Here is a 27,103-nt window from a genome sequence, read left to right on the forward strand (position 1 = left end):
AGAAGTTGCAGTGTCGGTAAAAAGAATAGTGTTGAGTGATTTATTCCATGATAAACCATGCCCACTCCTCAGTTGTGTTTTGCGTCTGTTTAGGGTATGTAAAGGACTGACGAGAGTCAAAATGTTGACGCTGGGAATCAAGTTCGGATTGCCCAATCAGAGGGAAAAGGAGCTATCGGAGTCACGATAAGATACTGAAGGAGTTTCCGGAGTGGAGATATCATCACGTCATGTCAAGACGGATTACTAAGGACAAAACTCCACGGAACATCATAGATAATACATAAAATCGCCAAGTATTGTCTCTCAACTTCATCACCATCAATCGCCACAGCCAAGAACGAAAACCTCGTATCGAAATCTACCATGACGCAAATCGGCATCTTCCCCGCTTCAGGTGCTCTAGGCACAAGCACATACACTCATCTCTTGTCTCAAGTTCCCAACGACAAAGTCACCCTCATCAACCGCTATCCCGAAAAAGTACCTAAGAAGTACACCGAGAAGGGGACGACTGTTCGTCGAGCTTCATACGAGTCTAGCGCCGAAGATCTCGAGGCGGCCTTTTCCGGTGTCGATGTACTTTTCCTCATCTCGTATCCTAGCCATGTCCACCAATACAGAACAAAAGTACACACCAAAGCCATCGACGCGGCGGTCACAGCTGGAGTAAAGCACGTATTCTACTCATCTTTGGGGTTTGCGTCGATTGGAGAGGAAACTACCAAGGCGGTAGTCATGGGTGCGCATCTTGATAGTGAGAAGCACTTGAAGGAGCTTGCGCAGAAGGAATCTGGGTTTACGTTTACGAGTGTTCGTGAGGGTCTTTACAGCGAGTCATTCCCTATCTACACTTCATTCCTCGACTTGAAGAATCCGCCTTCCAAGGTTCTTATTCCTCACGATGGAAGTGGACCGGGTGTTAGTTGGGTCAAGAGAGATGAATTAGGAGAAGGTACTGCGCGATTGATCGCTTCATATGTGGAATCTCCCTCGTCATTTGGGTATATCAACAAGATTGTCACCTTGACAGGAACAAGGTCGGTTACATTGACTGATACGGTTGCGATCCTTTCGCGCGCTGCGGGCAAGGACTTTGAGATTCAAGAGATCAGCGTTGAAGAGTATATCAATCTGCCTCAGATCAAGGAGTATTTTGGAACAGAGGAAAAGGCGACAACGTGGGCTACTGCTTGGGAAGCGATTCGGGCTGGAGAGACGGCTGGTGTGACGACGACGTTGAAAGAACTTTTGGGAAGAGAACCTGAGGCTTTTGAAAAGACTATTGAGGAGTTTGTCAAGAACTAGCGGTCAAAGAATAGTTGTTTGTCGCGGTTGAGACACGTCAAAGACATAGGTTGAGAAAATACGAAGGTCATTGAGGGTCTAGAAATTCATAAACAATTCTATTTTTAGTCTGAGCTGTACATATCGGTAGTTGGCGCAATGACGTGGCTGGTCTATCGACATCTAGATTTACGCCTCGTATTTTTTTTTTTTGAGTTTGAGGAACTGAATAGACGAAATGGAAATTTTATGCCGAGTCGAATTAGACAGAACGATACTACTGTGTAATAATTGTTACTTATTAGCAACGTTACAATAACGAGAGGATGATCAGTTTCAATCGCACTCGCCTGAGCTGTTGTGGAGAATCAGTTGCATTGACTCTGGGCCTACGTCAAGTGGATACTATATGACTGGGACAATAGACAAGGTCAATTTATCCTGTTCGCGGACATTGTTTCTATGCAGGGATGGAAATCGGGTGTCGGCAGTCGATCTGCCCGTATTGATTTGAGCCACGTGCATAAGATACCTACTCAGGTCTCGTATTCTGTTCAGCTTTCAGCTACAAGCCCATTCTTACTATGTCACGGTAGCCGGAGGGAGAAAGAGGCTGTGCTCGGACGTGGCGAAGAACGGGAGCCTCGGCAGACCGGGAGCGGGACAAGCAAGATCTAAGAATATTCCATGGACCATTCTGGGTCTTGAAGTCTAGAATCGTCAATAGGAGGCTGTGAAAAGAGAGACCATTTAGTGCGGGGACCCTGTAGTTTCATGCAAATGATGTCAGGGATAGAACTCATTTCCCAACTGATCAACATGACGATCTATTTGAAGCTCGTATTCAAGAATATATAATATCTGGAATATACCACTCATTTTCTAAATCATCATCAACATTCAATTCACTCTCATCTCAAACACTCAACCAACCAAACAACAATCACTTAATTACTCTATCAACTCACCAACCACCAACCATCAACATGCAGTTCAAGACTCTTCTCATTGCCTCTCTCAGCGGTCTCGCTGTCGCTGCCCCCAGCAAGACCAGCGAAGCCAAGACCGAGAGCTCTCCCGTCCCCAAGACCTTCGGCCTCATGGCCCTCCGCTCCGCCAGCCCTATCCACTTCGCCAGCATCAGCGCTACTGAGAGCGGCTTTGAGCTCCTTCTGCCCAAGGGCAAGCAGGGCGCCAAGTGTGCTGGCGGCAAGAAGGAGGATACTGCTACTTTCCGCCTGAGCAAGGCTTCTGAGCTTGTTCTCTACAACACTGGCAAGAAGCAGCAGATTGCCTACACTGACCGATCAGGAATGGGTAAGTTTATCACAATTAACTAAAAACCGGGGAATCCCTGCTAACAAGTACCAGGCCAAGGTGTTTTCCAATACACTGACTCCGGTTCCTACGGTCGCAACTCAGAGACCAAGGGCTGGAAGGTTGACAAGTCTGGAAACCTCGTCTTCAGCAACAACAACGCTTCTTTCGTGGCCTGCCCCGGCCAGAAGGACAGCGACCCTTGGAGCGTCTGGGTCTCCACCGGTACCTCGCACCCTGGTTGGAATGAGAAGGAGTGCCTTGGTTTCAGCGCCCGCGTTGTTGAGATTAAGAAGCCTGTTAGCTGCACTTACTCTCAGTACAGCAACTAAAAGATAGAGTTTGCACTGTACATATGATTTGTTTCAGCTTAGATTACGATATTCATGTAAATAGCATTGTCAATTAATTCTTCACTTTTATTCTTTAATTTTTGCTACCCACTGTGACCAGTCCATCCCCAACAAGGTCAGGCTTATGCTAGACTCAATCGGTCAATTTGACAGGGAACATGATCAAACAATTGATTGGTTAGCTCTTATATAGCACGTGACTGATCTTGACTCATCAATTCTTATCTGATCATCTGATAAAAATCTCTCACAAGACCAAAGCTCGACCCAACCCCTGGGCCCCGGCTCTCCGCCTGCCACACGACGAGTTCCTCTTCACCTTCACTCTTTGGCAACCAGCCATCATGAGGATCACATCTCTGAGCTCTTTGCTCACAATACTCTCATTATGCGCCCCATCCACCCAAGCCGAAGACAGATCTCCCGAGGGAGTATGCTACGACTCATGCGCATCGTCTCTAAAGGCGGTGCAGTTCGATGATATGCTGCACAACCAAACGAATTTCATGACGAAAACATGTTATAGTCCCAAGGCTATTCTCTCGTTGTATTTATGTCTCGATATTTATTGTATGGTTGAGGCTAGAGAGGCAGGCTTGGGTCCGTTGAATGAGACGTGTGTCGAACAGGCGCATATTGTTCTACCGCCTTTTAGCATCATCTCGAATTACACAACCGAGGATAAAGAAAAAATTCATCGACTGGAACGAAATGAGGTGGAAAGCTCTTTCACTTTTGGAGAGGTTGTTATTCCTTCCGAGACTTGGTTTGGGATGTGGTGGGATACTATGGTAAGAAGGACTGATGACCGAATGGAAGATGATACTGATTGTGTTTAGGACTCTGTTGCTTATACATATACACACCATGATCTATACGGGTAAGTAAGACTCTCATTTAGGATGAGAAGACTGCTAATATTTGTCAGCCGTGCCATGATCATCTTCTGGATCGTCGTCATCGCCATTGGCGTCTTGAACCATCTAATGCAACAAATCGCCAACTCACAAATAGTCCGCGACCATTCATCCAAATCAGGAGGACGACTATGGAATCTCTACACTTCTACTCTGAACCGAATAGCAATTCCGGCTACATTTGGAGGCCGATGTTCTCAGAAAGTTGGATGGGGAACGGTTCCCCCAAGGATACAATCCCTTACGCTCTTTGCGTTTCTCATCCTCAATATTGTCTTGAGTATTCACGGATACAGGATCGTGCCGATAAATATGTAGTAAGGGCCTGACCTCACTTTCCCCCACGATAAAGTGACATGCTGATACCTTGTAGTTTCCCATCCACCGCAGAACAAATCTTTCGCTACTTCTCCGATAGAACAGGCATCATCTCATTTGCCAACTTTCCACTTATCTGGCTTTTTGGAATGAGGAATAACCTTCTCATGTGGTTGACGGGTTGGGACTTTGGAACGTATAACAACTTTCATCGATGGGTTGCTCGGATTGCTACCGTTCAAGCGATTCTTCACTCTATCGGTTATTCTATCTTGGTTTACCTTGGTATGTACCTGTTCTGTGAAATAGTACGATTAAATACTGACCGTTAGTAGAGGGTGGATGGGAGCAATATGTCTTTTGGTGGTCCTACATGTTTTGGTGGGTTGGTGAACTTGTGAGTACCATCAAAGCTGTGATGTTATAACCACTAACGAACGTCTTAGGCAACCATTGTCATGTCGCTTCTCGTCGGCGCTTCATTTTACTGGATCCGTCGTCAACAATACGAACTGTTCCTTGTCGTCCATATCATCATGTCAATTTTCCTTCTCGTCACAATGCTCGCGTAAGTCCAGTCTTCCGCTCCCAACAGCACCCACTAACAGACCAGTCACGTCTCAATCTTCCAAGGCGAATACGACGTCTTCTTCTGGGTACCCTGCTTCATCTGGGTGGCCGACCGTGTCATACGCGCTCTGCGCATCGCAGCTTTCAACCCCAAGCTGTGGGATACCTGGGCCACATCCATTTACCACCCTACTTCCAACATTGTGCGACTAGTTATTCCATGGTCGAATAGTCTTTACAAACCAGCCCCAGGGACGTTTTATTATATCCACGTTTTGAATGGCCCGCGTTGCTGGGAAAGTCATCCTTTTACCGTTGCAGCAGTGACGGATGAAGGACAGAGAGGGGCAAAGGTTCTTGGGGAACAGGTTCCTCTTCTTGAGGGTGCTTCTGAACAGACTTCTGATGCAGACGTTTCACAAGAGATGTTCTCTGATTCGAGGACTATGACCTTCTTGATTCGCCCTTATGATGGGTTTACGTCAAGACTAAGAGATACAGCTTCTGCAGTGTGGCCGAAGAATAGTCTCCAGCGCGTCCTAGTCGACGGACCGTACGGGCATACTCAACCTCTTCATCTATTCGACAACGTCATATTTGTCGTTGGAGGCAGTGGTATCGTCGTCCCACTATCATACCTCCAACTCTTGACAAGTAGTCCTTCATCACCACGAAAAGTCAAAATCCACTGGGCCGTCCGCGAACCCGCATTCGCACTGGACGTGTTGAAGACAGATATAGCAGATGCCTTGGGTAGCGCAAACCTGAGTGTAGAGATTCATCTCACGACGCATACTCCTCAGGATGAACTACAGGAGTGGCCGTCGCAGGTTACTCTTCGGAGAGGAAGGATAGATGCTGCGGCGGTGGTGACGAGGGCTAGCGATGTCGTGGATGGGGAGAGTCTTGCGGTTGTCGCTTGTGGACCTGCGAAGATGGCTGATGATGCTAGAAGGACAGTGTATGAATTGTTGAATAGGGGAGTTAGGGGGGTGGAGTATTTTGAGGAGAGTTTTCAGTGGTGATATAGACGTCAGTATGATAGATCTAGAATTCAGTTTATATATGCATATTGTAAGGGTCTGCTGGTTGCAAGCATGAGAGTATAAGGATTGAGCTTGTGTTTGTTATTTTATTGGACATTCCTCTTCATTTCTCATCTCTAGTATGTAAAACGTTTTTGGTTGCTGATCTGGTCAAGCTTATTAAGCCCCTTTATAGTTGCCGCTTTTGTTAGAGGCTCATCTCGCAAAAATGCTTCCATCAGAAACACCATGTCGTGCCTTCTGTGTTCTCTGGCGAGTTGAAGAGGAATGAGGCCGCTTCTGGGCAGTTTTCCATTCATGCTCGTTTTCATCTCATTGAGGCAGTGCCGTAGTATTTCACATGAGCGATAATTGTAATAATAGTGCTGTGGTTCCAAGGACACTAATGGCCTTAGCCAAGACGGATCAATCGTGATACTGCGATAGTTCACTATTCTCTTCACGAACTGAACGTTGCCTCGAATTACCACAGTTTTGAGAAGTTCATCCAACTCCTCCTTTGTAGATTCCATCAACGTGTCATCGGCAAGAAGTTTGTCAAACATCTTTTCTTTCAAATTGTCGATGCTGTGTACAAGCAGCGGTGTTTTGTCTGTGTGACCAATGCTTCCAATGAGAGCCTCGATGCATTCGTAAGATTCGACCTTGATTGCCATAACCACGTCCCTGATATTTGAGCATGCCCCGGCGTTGAGAAGCCGTTTGACTATGCCGCATGCTTTTGCTTTGACTGCCGTGTACAATGCTGTGTTACCGAGTTGATTCTTAGCGTTTACGTCAACTATGTTTTTGTCAAGCATGCGACCAAGGATGGCTTCGTTTTCAATGCAATGATGTAGAAGCGTGGATCCATCGTTATCGGTAGCGTTGATGTCTGCTCCAGCATCAAGAAACACAGTAACTCGATCGAAGGCTTTCATCGTGGCGGCAACTAATATTGCTGTATATCCCCTCCTATCCTTGGCATTGATATCGATGTCATACGTGGCAAGTATGTGAGCAAGTAGCTCTATATCCGTGAGCACGTGTAGGATAGTTGATTCGTTTCCATCAATGTCGCAAAGCTTTAATCCATGTTTCATCAGTTGTGCGATGGTACTGGAATCACGAGTTACTTTTCCTTTGGTAGGGCTGTTAAGAGTTGTTTGTTCCTCGTTAACTTTCGAACCAATCTCAAGGACTTCAAAGCCATTGACAAGAAATTCCATCATTCTCCAGTCGTCCATGTTCATACACTTTGATGTACGTAAGGGTTGACTTGCGTGTTGTAAGAGTATTTGAAGATCAAGGTTGAATGATGCATCGACAAGTCGGCGGACAATGTTGCACCTCCATTCAAAAATAATAGTCCGAGCAGTCACAGCAGAAACTGCAGCACTCATTGCTCCGCGGCCATTCTTTGTATTAATAATCATAGAGATGATAAGTGAGATCAATGTGGGGAACTCCATTTCGATTGCGAGATCGAGAAACGTTGCGCTGGACTTTAGAGGGGTGTATAAGATCTCAGGATAGAGGCTGACCACTCGTTGAAATTGTCCCAAGCCTTTTATCTCTGGGACATGGTGCTGGAAACAACTGGTCGGCTCGGATGATGCACTTCTCCGGAAAGTTCTGCGCAATACATCGAGAGAAGATTTGAGTGACTGTTGAAGATTCTGTGACAACCTAGGTTTTGAGTTTTGTTCTGTAGTATAACCACTTGTCTTTATTACGTCACTCTGTTCAACATCATTATAAAAGGATTGATAATAGGAGTGTTCCTGTGTCTTTGGTGTCGGGCTTAGGTCATGAGCCGTGTTGAAACGCAAATATCGTCCCAAGAAGTTGAGTTTCTCTGCGAATTCACAGCAAATTAACATCAACTCCTCCTCATGCACTTTGCGGGTAAAGAGGCCAGTTTCTAATCCATGCTTAGAGCAAGGCGCTTCGTATTCATGTGACTCCAGGATGTGACGAAGTAGTGGATACTGCGCGAATCTGATGAAGTGCATGATAGGGCAACAACACCCGTCGGATAAGATCAGATCCGCCTTTACAAACAATTTGACTGGATGCTGCTTGAAACCAGAGGGAAGTCCAAACAGGGCATTCGCTGATTCAAGTGTGAAGGAACTGTTCACTGCTGCAAAGAAGGGGTAATGATACTTGCCACCTTTCACCTTGAGGTGACGGGCTCTGTCAGGGTGAATAGAAATAAGATGTTCAGCTCCATGTTCTGCAAGAATATAGAGGAGGGTAGTGTCTGGTGCAGAATCCGTCCTCTCTATCCAGGATCGCAAGGGGAACTCTGACAAGAATTTGTCTTGTCTCACACCAAATTGCTGTGCAAAATTGGCATGACGGAAGACGAATGTCATGGCGTACCATAATAGTGGACGATTGGCGTACCATACCGGTGGAAGATCGGCTGGGTTCTCGACATTTCCAATTGACTGCCGAATTTGCGATGAACAAATATTTGCTAGAATGTCATGGCTTTGGCCCTCAAAGCTGCCCTCCAACGATTGACTATACAGGTGGTGGTTCCTGAGAAGAAACTCTCTGACTGATTCATGAATAAACTGCACCGTAGGTCGCGAGGACTTTGTTATCTCTGCCAGGCCTCTTGATGCGCCCAAGACAAATTTTCTCAGAACCTCAGGGTTGCCGTTTTGAGGTTCTTCGCCTTTGCCTAAGAGAACAGCGGTTCGTAACTCCTGTGGATGTAGGGGCCCACGAGAAAATAGTATCCATCGGAGGGTCAAACAAACTGTGGAGAGGTCTTGGCCATCTCTTTGAATCATGTCTCGAAAGAGCTCATTCAAGCCATTAGGAGTCTGTTCAAGCGCTTCCATCAATGAGATTACCGAATCGCCCTCGCCTTTATCTGTCACCTTCTGAAGTAGAGGTATCACCAAAACTACCCAAAGAAAGATCCCAGAACACTTCTTTAGAACCTTGTCTTTAACTGACTGTGCTTCAGATTCCGAAATGTCGAATATTTTGAGCTGATCGTGTATATAGGCCCTTATATCTGAAGTGTGATATTGTTGCTCTTCTAATACAAGGTGATGACAACCTGCCAGACCTATTTCGGGGTATGGGCGGCTTGCAAGACATATACGAAGCGTATCTGGTTTCTGAGCCCCAAAGAATCTAAACATGTCTCGTATCTCATCTTCGTCACACTCATCCAAAGCGTCGATAAGAAGATACAGGCGACCATTTGCCTGTCGATTAGTAAGCGAACATGAGAGAACTCGTTTCAGGTCTCTGATATCCCATCCCGATTGACTGATTCTTTTCAGATTCTGATGTCCTAAACTGTCGACGTTCTTCTTGAGGTCAGGCTCGGACTCGAAGAGGTCGTGCAGGATTGAGCGATAGAGCTCTTGAGTTGTTCTTTCTTCACCACGAGCACTGAAGAAGAACGACATGACATTGTCTTCTTGCGATATCTCTTTCATCTTTTCTGTCAGAAACTTCATCATAACTGACTTGCCCGAACCAGCCTTCCCCTTGATCCAAAAGAAAGGACGAGGTTCAGTGCTGACCTCGGCCATTAGCCATTCTCGGTATGTGGGATTGTCGAGAAGCCAGGAGCAGGTACTTTCCAGGGCACATTCGATGTTCCCTTCCCGATCTCCCATTCTTTCAAATGGTAACTTCGAGATAACACTGTCCAGGAGTTGTTGTTCCTCTGTTGAAGGAAGACTAGGCTGCTTCTGTCGATCTGTAATTGCACGACTGCATCGCTTGTCAGCTAAATGTATAGGAGAGAACAAACACGGAATATGACCTTAGCTCGTTGACAAGAGAATCCCATATTGTAACGGAAGTATCTTGCCCTGATATGGCGGAGGAATTCTTGATAGCCTCTCGAAAGAGCCGTGAAGGAAGCTCTTTGACATTGAGATCGTTCAATCCAGGAATGTTGGGAAGTTTCATTGGCATGGGTCCGAAGCCAGTTCCGGGCGCCTGTTGATCAAGAATTGAGACCGGCTCATTCATCAACTGGTCCCTGTCTGAAAGTAGCTTTTCAGACTTGTAGTAGAGGCATAGAGAATAACATAGCCCAAGACCTCGAGTTAGATCAATGACTATTTCGTCTCCGCGTGAAAGTCTTCCGCCTTGTCCCTTGTACTGTAGGGAATGGGCAATTTTGTTATGCAAGTGAGCTGGGAGGCATGTGATTTGGATCTCAAAGGTAACTTCGTTGTAATATCGGACTGGATCATCATCAGGATAGTGTGCTTCGACATGATGGTTTTCGCATTCGTGTGCCCCAAACCAAGCCGCCCAGTAGGTGCCAACTGGGCGGTCTGCCAGGAAAAGGTTCGGTTCTGCCTTGGGATACAATGTTGCAGAGTCAGAGATGATGCGAGAGATCCTGGTGAGATCATGCGGATAGTCAACTATTATGCGAATAGCTGCGAGGTCATGCACTTCGTCCATCATCTCCCTGAAGCTGTCCCAGTTGTCTTTCCTTTGATTTTTCCGGCGGATCATCGATTTTCTGATAGAATCATTGGACTTGACACGTCCTTCAATCATGCCATCAATGTCTTCCAGTTTGAGAAGCTTGTCGTATTTTGTTTTCATCTTCTCAACCATTCCCTCATAATCATCTTTGAGCTTTGGCCAAATATCAGCTAAGAAGGTATCTTGGGCTTTCTCTTCTTCTCCTAATTCGTATTTGTTGAGTTGTGCATCTATCTTCGCACGGAGCGAACTTTGTGGGTCGCTGAGTGCTGACATGGCTGCGAGTGAGACAAGGCAGCCGGCCTGGTTGACTTGGGTCCTTCTTTTTTATTTCGTGAAATAATGTAGGGCTGCTGAATAGAGTGAGTTGCTAGTCCTTGGTTCAAGTGACGTGCGTACAGACAAAGGTTGGAGGAGGGGGAATGAGGAACGACATAGGTCTTTGGAGCACGGCTAGAATGACAAGGCAAATTACTCTGGCCAAACGAAGTGCTCACGTAGGAAGCTCCAGTAGGCAGAGCGAATATTTGCCTTTATCAATGCCTGCTGGCATGCATGTTGGTTGGCCTAAGCTTGGCTTACTCCACGCCCACCAATAACGTTGAATATTTGGACGATCTTTGCTATGGCTGTACAGAATGAGTGAAATAGGCAGAAGCGTACGGTCTTGTTTCAGGTCTCGTTTCAAACCACAGCGCTTACGTTCACTCAAGATTCGCAATTCTGTCTACCCACTGCATAGAAATCATTTTGTGGTATTGTAATTGGTCGCCCGATTACTATGGCATCTGGCTATAATATACAGCCCTGGGAAATCGAACGATGACTGTGCGCTGTCGGGAAGTGGTACATGTAAGCTAACTTGATGCTCGGGTGAATCTCGAGAGACTTAAACCAATACAATAGCTTCACTTTAATTTGTGAGCCCGAGTGAATAACGATAGAAGTATTGATATCGAAAGGTATGATGATGTAACTAGCCCTGGAACTACTGACGTACTATGGATCAAATTGCCTCAACGCTCTGTAGCAGTCGTTTATGTCCCTCCCTCAAAGACTTAATCTCGTCCGCAAATTCTCTCATTCTCTCATGTCTCAACTTATCAAGAGGTTCTCTCGACCTGGAGTGGGATCTCAATGCAATATCTACATCCGTCCGGACTGTAGCTATAGCACCTGTGAGTATCATTTTGAGACTCTTTGATGTTGCTTTGATCAGAGATTCCATACTTTCAGCGATGTTGATGCCCATTTTTGGAAAGATGACTCCTTGTTCAATGTGCCCTTGAACTATAGACCGTTGACGCGCCGCTTTACCCGTACCTGTTCAGTTTAGCCGATTGCAATTGACAAAGGATAGGGGAAGGAGTGTACTTACCGGATTCACTAGCGGCAGATCGGTACACAGGCACCATATCTTGAAGGATGTATGAGTTGTAATTCGACTCGGAAGCGTATCTACGTATAGCTCTTTAACCATATTAGCATTTTGTAACAGAATTGCCGACTGATCCTACCTTATTTCCGCCAAGAATTTTCTTTCTTCTCTGCTCATCATGTACTCAAGGTTACCAACCTGCAAGTCAACAGTTTGGATAATGGCGTCCGAAAGCCGTTGAGGTAGTAAATCTGTCAAAGAAATCATGTCAGCCAGTCTCAAATACTCTCCGTAGTGCAAACTTACCATGTAAACTGATTTTGAACGAGTTCAAAAGGTCATTGACACGATCAGAAATGGCTGCGAAAGCTTCTGGCACTTCTTCTTCGACGAGGTCCCATTGACCTTCAAGTTCCATACGCATTTTCCAGATGATTTTGGCATTCCAATTCTCGTGTCCGCGTTTCGGGGTTTGATGGTCACCATTTCTTAGACACCATGCGTTGTATTGAGCTGTACAGCGTTAGTGTCAAGTATTATTTAGTTTGTGGGTTCCTACTCCAGTGCCACTGGTAAACATTGTCAGTCTTCCGGCTCTATTCATGAGGAGATAGTCGGCTACTTACAGTTGTCCATTCTGATCCTTGTCGACTTGCAGCCTGATCCCAGTGCTGGTCTCTCTGACCTGTGTTGGTTTGGGTTTATGCATGTTGGTTCAACATTTACAAGGGACATGGCCACTATATGTTTCAGGACATGCAAGCAACCAACAGCAAAGGCCCAAGCCTGCCTATTAGGCCACTGTGTAAAAATATCATCTCTTTTTATCCTATGGTTTACCGCGCTGACACTGTATGTGTCATATCATATGGATGAGGCGCGGGAAATCTATTTGAAATTTAATTTTGACTATTATCTATTAATAAATATAGTAAATAGTAGTCTTAATATATTGCTGCCTTAAACTTCAAGGCTAGCGTCTAAATAGTACTATGATAGATAAATAATCAAGCCGGAATTCTAGTGATCTAGGTAGAGCCTAGATAGTTCCATATATAACACCAGCCGTCGGCTTCAACCTATTATCCCTAGGACCCAGGTTATCCCCGACCTTAAGCTGTAACTCGCCCCTAGCGATCTGATTGGCAGTGCTCGTGTTTGAACTATCTTCCACAAAGTCAACCCAGACTAAAGTCTCGACTGTTTGGAAGGACTCGACACCCACTGAAGTATTGGATAGACTGAGTGTAGCAGGTGGATGCGATCTCTGACATAAGACCAGCATCTCTAAGACTGAGTCCCAAGCATTACTTGTCTGGCCCTTGCATATGACATAGGCAGAATGTGTAAGCGCGATAGCAGCATAGATAAGTAGTGCTATGTTAGACAACCAATCGAACCATCCCTCACAGGTCATAACGTAGCCTCTAAAGATGGCCTTAACGTTCATTGGCTTCAGCTTTTCCGACACATCTGGTTTTTGAAAAGGCTCTTTGGGACCACCTGCATGGACCAGCTGCCTAGCCAGGGTTTCAGTTTCCACACCATCAATAATGTCAATCTTACGATCATTTGTTGCCAAGCCGCAACGAGAAAGACCTTCAACTATCGCAGTTGCGATGACCACTTCGAAAGACTGCCTTCGCCAGAAGTTTATATGATATTGGATCTTGAAAAACGCTTCAAGCGTGGTCATCTTTGATCCAATAAAGGGAAGCTGGGATACATTCGCAGGTAATTGGTCAGGTATCGTCGGCGAGAGCATATCGTACCAGTCCGTGCTCATCCTGATAGGTCTCAATGTTTCGTTCTTAGGTGGATCGTAAGGCAAAGAACCTATTTGGGCTTGGACCTCTAACTCTGTCTCGACCAGGTTAACAACCCGACCGAAGTAGTACTCGTGTGGCATCCAGACCCCCCAAATGCTGGATATAACGGCTTTACTCTTAACCCAACGTGCGTCGATCGAACAGGCAAGAACATTGTGATTCAATCCTTCTGCAGGATTCCAAACGTCCTTTAGGAGAATTACAACACCAAGGGAGCTATTGGTGCTAGGCCATAGGTCTACCGGAGCGGCAATAATCGAGCGAGTATCGGTAAAGATCGAGTTGTTCAATGGATCACTTTCTTTGTTGAGTATTCCTCTGTGAACCAGGTGTTTGGTGATATGTCTAGTGACATTCAATGTAACCAAAGCCGGGAACGGTCCACCATCAATTGTGAAATTCGTTTTGATGTACGAGCTGATCAAGTCGAAATGAGGGAACCCAACAGTGATATTGCGCCCTTCCAAGTCCATTATGCTATGCGGATTGCATAGCACTCTTGCAGCTGGGACCATGGTCTCTACCTCATATCGCTGTCGTGACGCCAGGACAAGGTATTGAGGCCATGGGTTTAAAAGTGGATGGAAGTTATACAAATAGTCAAGGGCCTTGAGGTGAATTCCACGCACGGCGTCCAATAGAACAGCTGTTGCATGATGTGTTGTAAAAACCCAGGTGTCGGCATCTCGGTGAAGTGCGGGTTTAGAGTAGAGAGTTTTCCGGATAAAGGGATCGCGTAGGTCGTTGTTGAAGTGGTCTCCGTGCAGACGCCAGAGATTCTCGAAGTGATTAAATAAGGTCTTGAAACCAGTTGAGGGGCATCTTGGGTTAACGAATGGATCTGCACCTTCTGTGCAGTTAATGCCTTGGTAGTGGCTCGCTGTCAGGTTCGTGGGCCATAGAGACTCATCATTTCCTGATTCAAGTTTTAGAACTCTGTTCTCATGCTTCGAAGGGGAAATACGCACCTATGAGCCAATGGACCCCGCCTCCTACCTCCCAGTCCTTTACTCGGGGGATCATGAGAACGGCTGTGGCTGGAGCTGCCGCAAGTGCGAGCAGAGACCCAACCAGAAGTAACGCAATAAGCCCATATCTTCTGACCTTTGTGCCAACTTCATTCGTAGTGTTACGCATCTGTTTCCAGCTCCGCCATACCCCTCCCAGAAACTCAGGCGAGAAGACATATCTCACTAGTTAGTAGAAGCTAACTAGGGTGACCTATGTGAGAACTCACGAGATAGAAGAGAACGAAAAGCCTGAAACAAGCAGGCCTAGTGGTAAACCCGGACCGAAAATGACCTCCGACCTTAACGCATGGAAGATGACAGTACTGAGACTCGCTACTATAAGAAGTTCTTGGACTTTGGTCGCCACTTGCAACGCCCCCAACTTGGACTCATCATCATTTTGAGCACCATGGAGCTCTCCGCCGACGAAGAACCCAACGAAGTTTAAAGCGCTCAGTCCAACAGTCAGTAAAGCTGGGACGACGTGAACAGCGCATCGCGCCAGTGCAATCCATCGAGAGTTCTTTATAAGAACTTTAGGCTTCTCGTCCGCGTTAAGTCTGAGAAGGAAAGAAATGATTCTAAGACCGATGGCCCTCAGAAAAGTGTTCAATACATCTCTCCAAAGTTCAAGCTGTTTGTATATCCAAGGCTTCAGGGTCTTGGACGATTTAGACTTTGTGCCGGCAATAGGGCGGCCATTTGCTGAACCTTGTTGAGTTGCCATATCGTTGAAGTGGGCCAGATCAAGGTATACGCTGTGTCTTCAACTGGTAAGTGAATTTAAAGTTTATGTCTTGATTAGCAGTCTAGCATGAAAAAGTGAGAAAATGGCCTCATGTCTTGCTGTTGCGGCCGACTTCTCAAAATCAGGCTCCGAGCCTGATCTTACTTAGTTGGTCCTTAGCCTGCGGCGAAGTTGAAACTGCAAGTTTATCCAAGAAGGAGGTTACCTGTATGAGGGTAAGCAGCCACATCACTAGCGTGGAGTGAGAATCGTCCACTGCTTTCAACATTCATTCATAGCATAGCCCCTAGAGGCCTCACAGTGAACTCTTGCCCTGTATTACGATAATTGGATAGTTAAGCTGAATCCTGATAATCAGGTGCCAAGATAAAAGGTAAGATATGCCGATCCCCTGTTTATCTGGTTTATTCATCGCGAAAATTATCAATAACAAGGTGAACTTATTATTATTGGAAAGTTACTTTAAGAGAATATAAGTTTCTGGCAACTTAAACCAGTACTATTATAGAAGTGGATAAGCCCTCAAGTAGCTCCTTCACATAGACACTATCTCTATACACCTGAGCCCACAACTCACAGTCACGGTTACATACGGCCTCCGATCGACGCTTCTTGGATAAATGGCTTATCTATACGTACCCAATTCTATCATACTGTTCACTGCCAGGTCTCTGCCGGTCATAAATAGCGACAAAGAAGTCTTCGGCTGTGTTAACGCCTATGGGGACAACGAAACCAGATAGGTCAGGCTTAAAATCTAATGCAGACACGCCATATGGGAGGCGGTCGGCTATATAGTTATGAACATAGAGTTGATCTACCCTTATAATATCTTTGTTGCTGAGATCAACCGGTGCCGTTCTCCACGGCGACAACAGCAAGTTTTGCATCGATAAGAGGCGCTTGTATGGTGATAGTGGCTTCTGAAAATTCGCCCAAATGGCTTGGACCAGTGGTGATGCATTGAACTTCCTCCACCTGCACAAAGTCAAGGGTTACATCGACACGGCAAGGCCACATAACCTGAGAGCCAACCGAGGCCCAGGACCACGAGGGAAATGGGAGACTCCTTTGTTTTCCGGATGTTGGACTCGGCCAGACCCTCCAAAGTAGGTCGAACAGGAGTCTTCTCCCACAAACCAGCCAGATACCGGTCACCGGGCCGTATAATTTCTATGCGTTTAATAGGCCGGCCGGGGCAGTCATTGTATCGCTTTCGAAGGTTAGTTGCAGGCGCGAATATTCTTGAACAGTGCGATACCAGAGGTATCTGGGATTCTCCTGGAGATTTAAGTACAGTACATGCTCGTGCGATATATTTCTGGCTCTCCTACTATCATCGAAATATTGGACATGACTTCTGTTTTGGCTTTGATGTACTGTCTGGCATCGCCATACTACTTCATTGGCACAGAAATGTAAAACCCTTTGTGATAGCCTCATCTCTTGGTAGATCCAAGCGCGGTTAATCAACGGCCAGTCGGGACTCCGATCCAGTTCAATCCAATGGGACGGGAATAATGGGGGCCTTTGACGGACGTAAATACCTTGATGACCTGGTACTACCTTTGCTAAATACTTTTGATCGCATTGTGCAAAGCAGTCTTCGGTGCTGTTTTAGACTTGGTAGCAGCGATTGTAATGAGAGCATTCTCATAAATGTCGGCTATACTTGAAGCCTGGTCCTTCCAGTCATCCTTGCTGTCCTAGATAATGCATGAAGAGTCTATCCACAGGTAAAAGATTCCTAAACGGCGGTAGATCATTATGACATCTCGAAAGGTTGCTGTGAGCTGTTTCCAAGGAATGTCTGTCTTCAAGTCATTCACATTATTTGTTGTTGCCTTGGCCACGTCCACGTTGATTCCCCAGCAATGGCTCAAACAAACATAGAGGGCGGGCTGAATATTCTCTCGCAGGATGATAGTTTCTCCGTTACGATCAAGTAGTCTTTTTGGGTACATAACTGGATGATGGGCATGTTGAATCTGACGATGGGATGCATCATGAGTGGTTGTACACTCCGTAATTCATGACTAGATCGTTGCAAAAGTGGTATCAGAGTCCGTTGCTCTAGGGACATGACTTCTAATTCGGTCACTATATGGAAAACTGCCATCTCCAAATGCAGAATTGACTATTAGTATAATATTAACAATCGGGAAGGTCAGAAATGGGAAGGTATAGTGGAGGTACGCTTAACAGCGACATAGTGTATATGTGTAGAATGCCAAATGACTTACCATTTTCAGTGAATATGTCTAGACTGGTAGACCCTTTTTGCAAGTACTATTATTTTTATAATCCTTAAGCTTTTGCCTAGGCCTTCTTAATTTCCTCTAGGTTTTTAATAAAGGTTAATCTATTTATATAAATTAAATTTTTAATAATAATTAAATCTAAGGTTCTCTTAAAATAAGGTTTTTTCTATAATATAACTTTTTTAATATAAACCTTATAATAAAGGTTATAAAGGAAACTTTTATTATATTAAAGATAATAATAACTTTTTTCTCTTATAGTTTTAATTAATTAATAAGCTAAAAGTTAAAAATATTTATTTATTATTACTTAATTAAGTAAAATTAAAGTTAATTAATCCTAGTCTCTTATTATATATAATTAACTTATTATAATTCTTATATATAATATTAATTATTAAGCTAAAGGCTATTAATTTTAATTATTACCTTAATAGCTTATATTTTAATATAATTAAGACTATAGTTAATTATAATAGAGATATTAAGCTATATATAAAGATAATAAACCTTTATATAATAAAGAAAAAGGATATTTTTATAAAGGTTAAATTAATAGCCTTTATTTATAAATTAAATCTCTTAATTTTATATAAAAAGGATAAGTAAAAAGAAAAAAAAAAGAAAATTAAAATAAAAAAAAGGTTAAAGGAAATATAATAGCTTAAAAAGATTACCTTAAAAGAAAAGGTTAAATTATTTAAATAGTAAAATAAATTCCTTAAGGCATTTAATAAGCTAATTATCTTATATAATAAGTAATTTAATTAGTTAGAGAGGCAGGTAATAATAGCAGCTAAAGCCTTTAAGTTATAGAGATTATGCTAGTTATAGCCTAAGACTATAAATATGCGACTAGAAGAAGTCTAGATAAAGAAGCCTGAAGCTAAAGGCTTGGTGTAGATTATCTAGTTAATTGACTAAATAACGCTGCTTCTATCGTGAGAGATTCGTGATGTTATCAACTAGGGCTTTTCGCAAGTACAGCTTGCAATAATAGTCTGCCCATACCCGAACCTTTGTAATCTCCGAGACACGGACGTCAACAGTTCTAATGCATTGAAACACAACGGAACACCTCGAGCAATTGATTCCGGCAGCTAGACTTATTTCAGCGTAGCTACAATCATGATATTGGACCTTAGATGAGTCAATAGTTAAATTGCAAGCAAAGCAGTTCATGATGTGAGTAAAGTGGTAAATGTCGGGGTAAGCGCAGTCTCTATTTGCTGAGAAAACGAGGTAGTCATAACTGTCAAGATGCAGCTCCGAAGAAAATAGGATGTGTTTCATCTTATTATATGTAGCTTATCAGGATTGTTAGTAATGCAGGGGTTGTTTAAACTTTGTAGGAGTTGGAATGTTAGTTTTAAGCGGCTAAGATATCGGGTAAATAAATCATACTTAATTTTCTAACTATCTGCATTACTTCTATTATAAGACCAGTTACTAGGGCCAGCATGTAAGTAATTTCAAGACCTACCTATAAGGATATAATTAGCATGGCGTAATATTCCTAATAGTATAGCCTTAATTTCTTTCGAATAGGGATAATTTATATATACTCTTAAGTGTTAAATAGAGATACCTTAAATTTAATCGATTTAGACCAATAGAAACTGAAACAACCCTTTGTAGGCTCCAAAGAGATCCTATCGGATGATTTATATCATGCTGACAGGTTACAGCGTTGGATCCGGGCGTTTTGTTCCTGGCGGCCCGTGACACCACTTTCGGGCGCTACGACTAGGCGCATGACTGGCGATCTCTGCATCTCGCATTCTGCCTTGCTGACAAGTCTGATATTTGTTACAAGTAGGTAGACTCATATCATCTGACACTCCATCGTAGTGGGGTCTATGAATCAATAAGGTAACATTTTTCAAAACTGAGCCTTCCTGGGAACAAAAGATCCCTACAGGTGCGCCCAACAGGAATGATCTACATTAGATCTCGGCAAAAGATCATCAGCCCCCAATTGAATACGCCGAAATGTCTTGAAAAGGATCACCCAAAGCTGAAAAAATCCGGTAATTCTACTTGGCAGCAATGCGCTGCATTTGTTCCACAAGGCTGTTCATAAGCATAACCAACCAGCCCACTCACACAAGACTTAGCCTTCGGCACCGGGCTCATGCATATTCCGTGCGCTGTTTATGAATCGCATCGTGACTGGCTATTAGGTGAAACATATTGCGGGTTAGGAAGGATCGGATGGGTAAGATACGACGTCGTTTAGATAGAGGAACGGAATCCTGTCAGCAGAGATATCCAAAGGACCGAGCAGTTATGACGATCTAGTTGCTCGTCTGTAATTCTGAGATCTCGATGGTCAGACGTGCCGTGGAATTCTAAGTGAGGAAACATGAAGCAACGGTATGTTGCATATGAAGAATAGAGAGGAAACAAGTGAAAGTCGTATCTATAAAAAGGACCAAAATGCCCTCTGTTTGGATCATCAAATCATAGCATCGACGGCTCTCAGTTCTCCAAGTAACTCACAAATCTCTCCAAGATGTTGCAATCGGCTCTTCTTCTTCTTTCCACCGGGCTACTCGCTCTGGCCTCACCGGCTCCTCGATCTTCCAAGTCCTTTGCCAAGTTCCTGGACAAGCGTGACCCCCCAATCATCGACGGTGCCTTCTCAGAACAAGAGAAGAAGCAAGCTAGCGAGGGAGCTCGTGATGCACTTCAGCTTGCGTACTATGCCTTGACTCCAAGTGCTATCTCCGATGAGATCTTTGCAAAGTGGTTTCATCCTGACGATAGAGATACTGTCAACAGTAAGTAATACCATTAGTTTGGCTGTGAAACTAGCTGATTACCCGAGCAGAGGTTTTTGATGCAATTCTGGGAGATGACCATGAAGATGGAAAGGGTAATGCACTTCTCGGAAAGCTCAAGATTATGCCCGACTACCAGGATCCCGATGACGGTGAATTCTCGTGCGACGGCGATACCCAAGCCGAAACCCGAGACGCAGGTGGTGAAAACCCCGAGATCATCATGTGTCCCAAAGGTTTTAAGAGCGGCGGAATCGGCAAGGGCTACGATGGCGTAGACCCAGTCAGGTGCGACAAGTTTGATGATCGTGTATCATCCAAGATGGAGAGTCTTGGATCCATTCTCATCCACGAGTATACCCACTATGATAATCTGGTCAAGGGCATTCTTTCGAAACTGGGGACTGATGACCATGCTTATGGTCCTTATGACAGTCAGCAGTTGAGCCGGGAGGACAAGCTGGATAATGCGGATAATTATTCGTGGTTTGCTAATGAGTTACATTGGACCATCATCTGTGGAAAGAGTTTTGATGCGCCTACTAAGGCAGATTCGAAGCGAAAGGCTTAGATGGGGTATATAAATGGTAAGGACGTTGTCATCTCTCGGGTTCTGTTTTTCGCATTCATACATCTTTACATTCTATGACAATACATGTTATTTCCTCCTATGGACTGTCGTCGAGGTGTACATGTGAACGATCAATAAGCGTGAATGATGTCATGTAACAAGGCTGAGTCACCAAACATGATATATAAGACCACGCCGCACACCTATACCTCCCTCCAAATTTCACTGTTACCTTTCATCTATTTCTTACTTTTCACTCTACAAAATGTCTGATCCTACCTCCAGACCCCCGACGCTTTCGATCAGCATGTCTATTGACCCACCAAAATTCACAAGACGTTCTGAATCACCACCCACTCTCTCAATCACAGTAACTTCTCATGCTTCCTCACCCATCACCATATTTACCTGGCATACTGTTTTCAACTTGGCACTAGCCCAGAGACGCAAGAACTTTTCATGCACAGATCTCACGACAGATTCGCCTATTCAGATGGATGTCACAAAGGGTCCAAAGCGACCAGGCTTCAGTTGCGAACTCGGCGGCCCTGATGACGAGTACTATGTTACCCTGGAACCAGAAACGCCCGTAACTATTTCGCATAGATTTCTGAGGGAGCATGCGATTGAGGGTGACAAAGCCTTTACACCAGGCCATAAGTATCGACTGGAAGTTCGCGAGGATGAGGAGGTTAAATGGTGGCGTTATGGAAAGAAGGAGGATGTCATGGCACCTCCTGGGCAGAGTGAAGCGAGGCATGGTTGCGAAGATGCAAGTGGTCCACCAATTAGACTTGGTCCGGTCGAGCCAGTCCAGTTCGAGGTCGAGTAACTTGGGTAATGAACAAGGCCAAGGTGAAAGAATGCTTAAAGGGTCTTTGAAGTGCCCAGTGTATGCTGTGTGAAAGAAGCTGCAGAATACGATCTTATTAACCAATTTCTGTTCTATCTATCAAATGATTGTTCAGGTTTAAAATGCGTGGCAGATAATCGAGAGACCATATTTGTATGAAGATAAAATCCACAATTCTGCCTCATGTCTCCACGTACTTGGGGGGCTTTATACCAACGATCAGGCACACAGGGTGGGGCGAATATGCAGGCTGACGTTGTGATCGTCTTGAGGCTATGCTGTAGCATAGCGAGTGTATCTTATATATCTCTCAATGTCCCTTAACCTTTGCAGAATCCTCAACTTCCTAAATAGTCTGGTGTCTTATGTGCCAATTTTGATTTGCAATGTCTCTCACTCCTTCCCAACTTCCACTGACTAAGAGATCCCCTAGCGAAGTGCTTTGCAAGAAGTGCCGGGGGATACCTTGGGATATATTCGACACTCATAAATTTATTATTGGGGACTTTGTATTTAACCATCACAGGACATTTGCTTAACTCGAGAGGTCATGCGACCAAGGATGCCCAATGTGTCAGAATTTGCGGGTTGTGTTTATCTACGACGGTGTAGATTTTGCAAACGACGACCCCATGCATTGGAAGCTCTCACGATTTAATTTTATTGAGCTTGGATCGGAGAAATACGGTTATAAAAAGAGTCGCACGTATGACCTGTTGGAGGATAGCAACATACAGCCGCCAGCACAAAGACTCCCAACTGTGAATCGTATGGCATACCTTAAAAAGGATGGTATTACTGGCGATGAACTCATACTGACTGAACGTTACAGGGCTAGCCCTAGATACCATAGAAAATGACCTTAATGTCCTTTTCGAAAACATCAATCAATGGCTGACGGCCTGTACCATGTCCGGGAAACATGAGGAATGCATTTCACTGGAATCGTGTACATCTAGTACATCAGCCTTACCAACTCGACTGATAGATGTCGGTACACATGTTGAAGACATTACCCGACTCGTTGAGTCCCAGAAAATCTATCTAAGGAATGAGATGAAGCCCCTGTACCTGATATTGAGCTATCGTTGGGGAAATGGGAACCGAAGTGCACGAACAACACAAAACAATTTTCAACAGAGAAAGACACAGATGTCTATACAGGAACTTCCCAGGACTATAAAAGATGCCATTGGAATTACAAGACGAATGAAGATTCGGTATCTTTGGGTGGATGCAGTATGTATCATTCAACCAGACAACGACAGAGGAACGGAAGACTGGCTGAAAGAATCCGCCAACATGTGTGATTACTATTCCAATGCCTATTGCTGCATCGCAGCGTCAAGTGCAGAGGATAGCTCAGAAGGAATACTGGTCGAACGACCAGTGGCCAACTTTCCATTTAGAGAATGGAGCAACCCTGGCGGCAAACTCCTTGGGTGTCCACATAATGCCCAGAGGCTCTTTCGAAATCCTCTGCTCGAGCGAGCCTGGTGTCTTCAAGAATGGATCTTATCTCCTCGAATACTACACTGGACCAGGAATGGTTTGATTTGGGAGTGCAAGAAAGGATTCTTCTGGGAGGGCCAGAAGGTCTTGCATGATGATGAACCTGTTATCCCTGGTTGCCAAAGAGAAGGGACCACCATTAATAGTATTAATAGTGAATGTCCTTTCGAGATGAATTTCTCTCCCAACACATCGACAGAAATCTGGCAGATCTTGGACTCGAGCAAGGATGAGGCCCTTGGCTATCACTGGAGTCGCCTCATTTATTGCTACAACCAAATGAATCTCACAAACTCTAGGGATCGACTGGCTGCTATCCAGGGAATTGCAACATATCTATCGAACCGCCATAAAGTACGTTATTTGGCAGGAATATTCGAGTATAATGCACGGATAGCCTACTTTGGAAGAAAGATCCGCAAGGTGGCGAACTAACCAAGATTGAGGACTTCCCCAGTTGGTCCTGGGCCTCAGCACAGGGAATTTTCCACATTCCATTTCTTGACAACCAGAACTCGACTCCGTGTATGAGATGTATTCGCGGATTTCCATCGGACAACAAGATACCAAACTTCACAAAAAGGACAAACCGACAAATTCATATCACAGCACCTCTAATATCGTTACCACTTGAAAAGATTTTCGACACGCCCGGTTGGGAAGGGACATTGTTTGGGGTTTACTCGGATAGCCCCATATGGCGTGGAAGATGTTTTTCTATTTCCCTTGACCATTCTAAGTCTGACCTTGTATATCTGAAAGGTTCATTTTTGTTATTCGTGCGCGAGGATCGCGAAAGCGGAACAAATATCCCGTGGTTGGAAGGACTTGTAGTGACAAGGTCGTTCATGGATGGTGACAATGTATATCAGCGAATTGGTGTATTTTCCTCCAGACAGGAGGATATTAAAGAGGAGCTTGAATTTTTAGATCCTTGTATTTTGGAGAACTGGATAGCTAATGTTATTCTTGTTTAATATGTAATCTGACAAATTTGTCCGCAATCTGACTCTTTTCTGTTGTGCCAACGCATGGTCTTTCAACAAGAGGTTCTTCATGAGATAGTATAGTTCCAGAACGAGAACCTTTTTAGTACCTAGTGCTTATTAAATGCAGAGTACACAAGGTCGGGAATTGGACTAAACAGTTCATTTCGCAAGGACATTTTGGGGAATTGTTTGGGAGACACATGAACTCTTCTTTCAACTACAAGAACAACAGCCGTTCATGCATAGCAATAACAAGTAACACAGCTTTTTTCCTCGTAAGTCAACGTATACAGGAAGCTTGTAAGTATCATCAAAGGTAACTTGATCCTTTGTCGTTGACGCGAGTGGAAGTGAAGGCCATTGTTACAGTCTTTGACACAGGATCAGGGGGTGAATAGACAAAGGCTCTTAAAGGCATTGCCTCTAAATATGCATTAAATACCATCTGAAACCAGCAAAGGATTCATGGAACTTTTAGTTGTTGCCTTACACAAGACATAGAGGTCTTTCAACACTACTGAGATCCTAAACTCAGCTAGAGTATGCCCCTGTTCATGGCTGAGTATATATAGCATTCCCACCATTCCCTGTTTGGACTTGTGTACTACAGAAGATTCTTCACAAACACACTCTATCGATCCCTCGAATTACCACATCAAACCCTCAACAAACACGGTAAGATCATTCTATTCCCCAACCATCAACCGCCACAATGTCTGTCAAAAACATTTACATTGACGACTCCAACCTTGCCATTGGAGGAACGAAGTTGCACAATCGTCTGGCCGCTACGACTTGTGTTGACTGGAGCTACGACATCACTGAACTGAACCGCATCATCATGAAACAATGCGGTTTCAACATATTCGGAGCACGTAGATTCTACGTCTATGGTGCTAATCTTCGCCGTAACGATCAGCTGAACCATTTTCGAGCAGAAAATGTCGTTTACGGCTATGATTGTCCACGGAACAGTCGTGGACGAGAGAAAGAAGCTGATGTCACACTCGCTATCGACATGACCGCACATGCCAAGATCTGGTCTGATGCCGGAATGCCATGCGACATCGTCTTGGTTTCAGGAGATGGCGATTTCTTCCCTGCTGCAGTGAAGGCTCTAGAGTTGGGATCCAACGTTCATATTTGGTCTTGGCGGAGTTCCCTCTCCCAGAGCTTCAGACGTCTCGAAGAACATTTGGAGAACAGACCATTGTATGGGGTAGGGCAGATCAGGATTCACGAACTGGACACGTGGCTGGATCAGCTCACCAGATCTCCTATGTAGGTCGCAATGCTGTAGCATGTACGAGTCAAGCGGAATTTGGATCAGTGTTGAGATCCGGGAGTTTTGGGAGTTTGTGTACCAGGCGGCGTTTTTTTCTTTAGTTTCTTTATTGGCGATTTCTGTTATTCGAGCGGGCTTGATAGACAGAAAAACAGCCTTTAGATAGTGAAAATTGTGATTCTTGTCTGCATAGCCTCTATCCTAAAAATTGTGTATTTTGTATACAGTTTCTCGTGGCTTGGTGCTTATACTAAGAGGCAAGCGGGAGATTTTTGAGCTCATCGGTATTAGCAAAGGCAACTGGACGACTCTTTATTATTGTCTCGAAAGAAAATGGAACTATTATTGTAGTCTTTGATACAGTGTCAGGGGTGGATGAATGAAGGATTCTGAAAGCATTGTCCCCAAGAGTGCATTGCATATTCATTTTTAAAAAGAACCTTAGACGGATTCGTGAAATGGCTTACAGGTTTTTTACACGAGACGCAGTTCCCTTTGAACAACAATTTAATCCTGATCCTAGCTAGAATATATCCTTGTCAACGCCTTGGTATATATATTCAACATTTCCCGTCCTATCTCAAGGGTACTGTAGAGGAATTATCACCACATTGAACAATTCTACTTCGACATCAACATACTCTATCAGATCTCCCATCAGAACAGCAGGATCACTCTAGATCCAGACCACCAACCTCACGATGTCTTCCCAAAACGAAGCTCTCTGCCCTGTGCATATTTACATTGACGATTCAAACCTGGTTAAAGGAGGAAAAAAGGAGCACAACTCCGTTTGTCTTTGGTCACGCAATTTTTGGATATACGACGTCAATGAACTGCACCGCATCATCATGCAAAAGCTTAACCGGAGGGGAACTGTGAATTTTGAGTCGCCACACCTTCATTTCTATGGTTCATTTCTTCACCGCAATCCACAAATCGAGAATCTTGATCAAGAGAATCGGAGCAATGTTACTGTCTTTCGTTGTTCACGAAACTCCATGGGCCAAGAGAAACAAGTCGACACTAAACTCTGTGTCGATATGGTTGTGAAAGCCATGGCCACTGTTGCTTCGCAAGGTAAGTGTGTCTTTGTTTTGGTATCAGGAGATTCTGATATGATACCCGCTGTGAAGCAAGCAGTAGAGTGTGGGTTCCATGTTCATGTGTGGTCTTGGTCGAAGCGTCTCTCGAGTGAGTTTCGAATTCTCGCACGACAGGAGAGGCGTGTCAAGATTTTTGAGCTTGATTTGTACCTGTACCGACTCAAGCAGTAGACCTTTGCGGTTGTTTGACAAGGTCATGTTGACGGTCAGCAAAGGTCTGTGGCGTGTTAGATACGGAAATCGGCTATGCAAACATGGGAAGCATTGTAGAAATGATTTACTGGCTAGATTGGTTATGGGGTTGAGATGGGAGTCTTAAATTATGCTATTCCATGACCTTTGAAGGGAAATGACTCATGCTTGTGAGCATCCGACGAGTGAGGAGAAAGTAGTTTGTATCGAGGAGTTTGGAGTTTCTGAGAAGTTTTGTTACTGAGCGGCAGCTTAATTTAATTGGGCGAGTTTTCTTTTTGAATAGGCTTAATCATCGGAATCGTATCTCACGT

The 27,103-nt window shown here is 44.4% G+C and overlaps 11 protein-coding genes across 11 annotated transcripts; 8 read left to right on the plus strand and 3 right to left on the minus strand.

The window, feature by feature from the left end:
* Window positions 1-366: 366 nt before the first annotated feature.
* FSST1_009873 (uncharacterized protein) lies at window positions 367-1,308 on the plus strand (the record flags this gene model as incomplete). The annotated part of the gene is made up of 1 exon (XM_083226886.1): window positions 367-1,308. The coding sequence occupies one exon, from the start codon at window positions 367-369 to the stop codon at window positions 1,306-1,308; it is 942 nt and encodes a 313-aa protein (XP_083085834.1).
* A 965-nt stretch (window positions 1,309-2,273) lies between these two features.
* Window positions 2,274-2,936, plus strand: FSST1_009874 (alkaline foam protein A precursor; the record flags this gene model as incomplete). Its single annotated transcript, XM_083226887.1, has 2 exons — window positions 2,274-2,604; window positions 2,659-2,936. The coding sequence occupies 2 exons, from the start codon at window positions 2,274-2,276 to the stop codon at window positions 2,934-2,936; spliced, it is 609 nt and encodes a 202-aa protein (XP_083085835.1).
* Window positions 2,937-3,301: 365 nt separating this feature from the next.
* Window positions 3,302-5,787, plus strand: FSST1_009875 (ferric reductase like transmembrane component-domain-containing protein; the record flags this gene model as incomplete). Its single annotated transcript, XM_083226888.1, has 7 exons — window positions 3,302-3,748; window positions 3,797-3,837; window positions 3,886-4,191; window positions 4,248-4,477; window positions 4,528-4,589; window positions 4,639-4,760; window positions 4,806-5,787. 7 exons carry the CDS (start codon window positions 3,302-3,304, stop codon window positions 5,785-5,787), a joined length of 2,190 nt encoding a protein of 729 aa, XP_083085836.1.
* A 137-nt stretch (window positions 5,788-5,924) lies between these two features.
* On the minus strand, window positions 5,925-10,548 carry FSST1_009876 (uncharacterized protein; the record flags this gene model as incomplete). Its single annotated transcript, XM_083226889.1, has 2 exons — window positions 5,925-9,537; window positions 9,590-10,548. The coding sequence occupies 2 exons, from the start codon at window positions 10,546-10,548 to the stop codon at window positions 5,925-5,927; spliced, it is 4,572 nt and encodes a 1,523-aa protein (XP_083085837.1).
* Window positions 10,549-11,278: 730 nt separating this feature from the next.
* Window positions 11,279-12,385, minus strand: FSST1_009877 (uncharacterized protein; the record flags this gene model as incomplete). The annotated part of the gene is made up of 5 exons (XM_083226890.1): window positions 11,279-11,562; window positions 11,651-11,742; window positions 11,790-11,901; window positions 11,957-12,163; window positions 12,277-12,385. 5 exons carry the CDS (start codon window positions 12,383-12,385, stop codon window positions 11,279-11,281), a joined length of 804 nt encoding a protein of 267 aa, XP_083085838.1.
* Window positions 12,386-12,689: 304 nt separating this feature from the next.
* Window positions 12,690-15,216, minus strand: FSST1_009878 (uncharacterized protein; the record flags this gene model as incomplete). Its single annotated transcript, XM_083226891.1, has 3 exons — window positions 12,690-14,395; window positions 14,448-14,668; window positions 14,717-15,216. The coding sequence occupies 3 exons, from the start codon at window positions 15,214-15,216 to the stop codon at window positions 12,690-12,692; spliced, it is 2,427 nt and encodes an 808-aa protein (XP_083085839.1).
* Window positions 15,217-20,013: 4,797 nt separating this feature from the next.
* Window positions 20,014-20,852, plus strand: FSST1_009879 (uncharacterized protein; the record flags this gene model as incomplete). The annotated part of the gene is made up of 2 exons (XM_083226892.1): window positions 20,014-20,281; window positions 20,332-20,852. 2 exons carry the CDS (start codon window positions 20,014-20,016, stop codon window positions 20,850-20,852), a joined length of 789 nt encoding a protein of 262 aa, XP_083085840.1.
* A 265-nt stretch (window positions 20,853-21,117) lies between these two features.
* Window positions 21,118-21,684, plus strand: FSST1_009880 (uncharacterized protein; the record flags this gene model as incomplete). The annotated part of the gene is made up of 1 exon (XM_083226893.1): window positions 21,118-21,684. One exon carries the CDS (start codon window positions 21,118-21,120, stop codon window positions 21,682-21,684), a length of 567 nt encoding a protein of 188 aa, XP_083085841.1.
* A 590-nt stretch (window positions 21,685-22,274) lies between these two features.
* Window positions 22,275-23,652, plus strand: FSST1_009881 (HET domain-containing protein; the record flags this gene model as incomplete). Its single annotated transcript, XM_083226895.1, has 2 exons — window positions 22,275-22,473; window positions 22,538-23,652. 2 exons carry the CDS (start codon window positions 22,275-22,277, stop codon window positions 23,650-23,652), a joined length of 1,314 nt encoding a protein of 437 aa, XP_083085842.1.
* A 1,266-nt stretch (window positions 23,653-24,918) lies between these two features.
* On the plus strand, window positions 24,919-25,491 carry FSST1_009882 (uncharacterized protein; the record flags this gene model as incomplete). The annotated part of the gene is made up of 1 exon (XM_083226896.1): window positions 24,919-25,491. The coding sequence occupies one exon, from the start codon at window positions 24,919-24,921 to the stop codon at window positions 25,489-25,491; it is 573 nt and encodes a 190-aa protein (XP_083085843.1).
* Window positions 25,492-26,192: 701 nt separating this feature from the next.
* Window positions 26,193-26,768, plus strand: FSST1_009883 (uncharacterized protein; the record flags this gene model as incomplete). Its single annotated transcript, XM_083226897.1, has 1 exon — window positions 26,193-26,768. The coding sequence occupies one exon, from the start codon at window positions 26,193-26,195 to the stop codon at window positions 26,766-26,768; it is 576 nt and encodes a 191-aa protein (XP_083085844.1).
* Window positions 26,769-27,103: the final 335 nt, after the last annotated feature.

Source organism: Fusarium sambucinum, chromosome II, assembly GCF_050947815.1.
Source record: "Fusarium sambucinum isolate potato_lamoka chromosome II, whole genome shotgun sequence".
Lineage (NCBI taxonomy): Eukaryota > Fungi > Ascomycota > Sordariomycetes > Hypocreales > Nectriaceae > Fusarium > Fusarium sambucinum.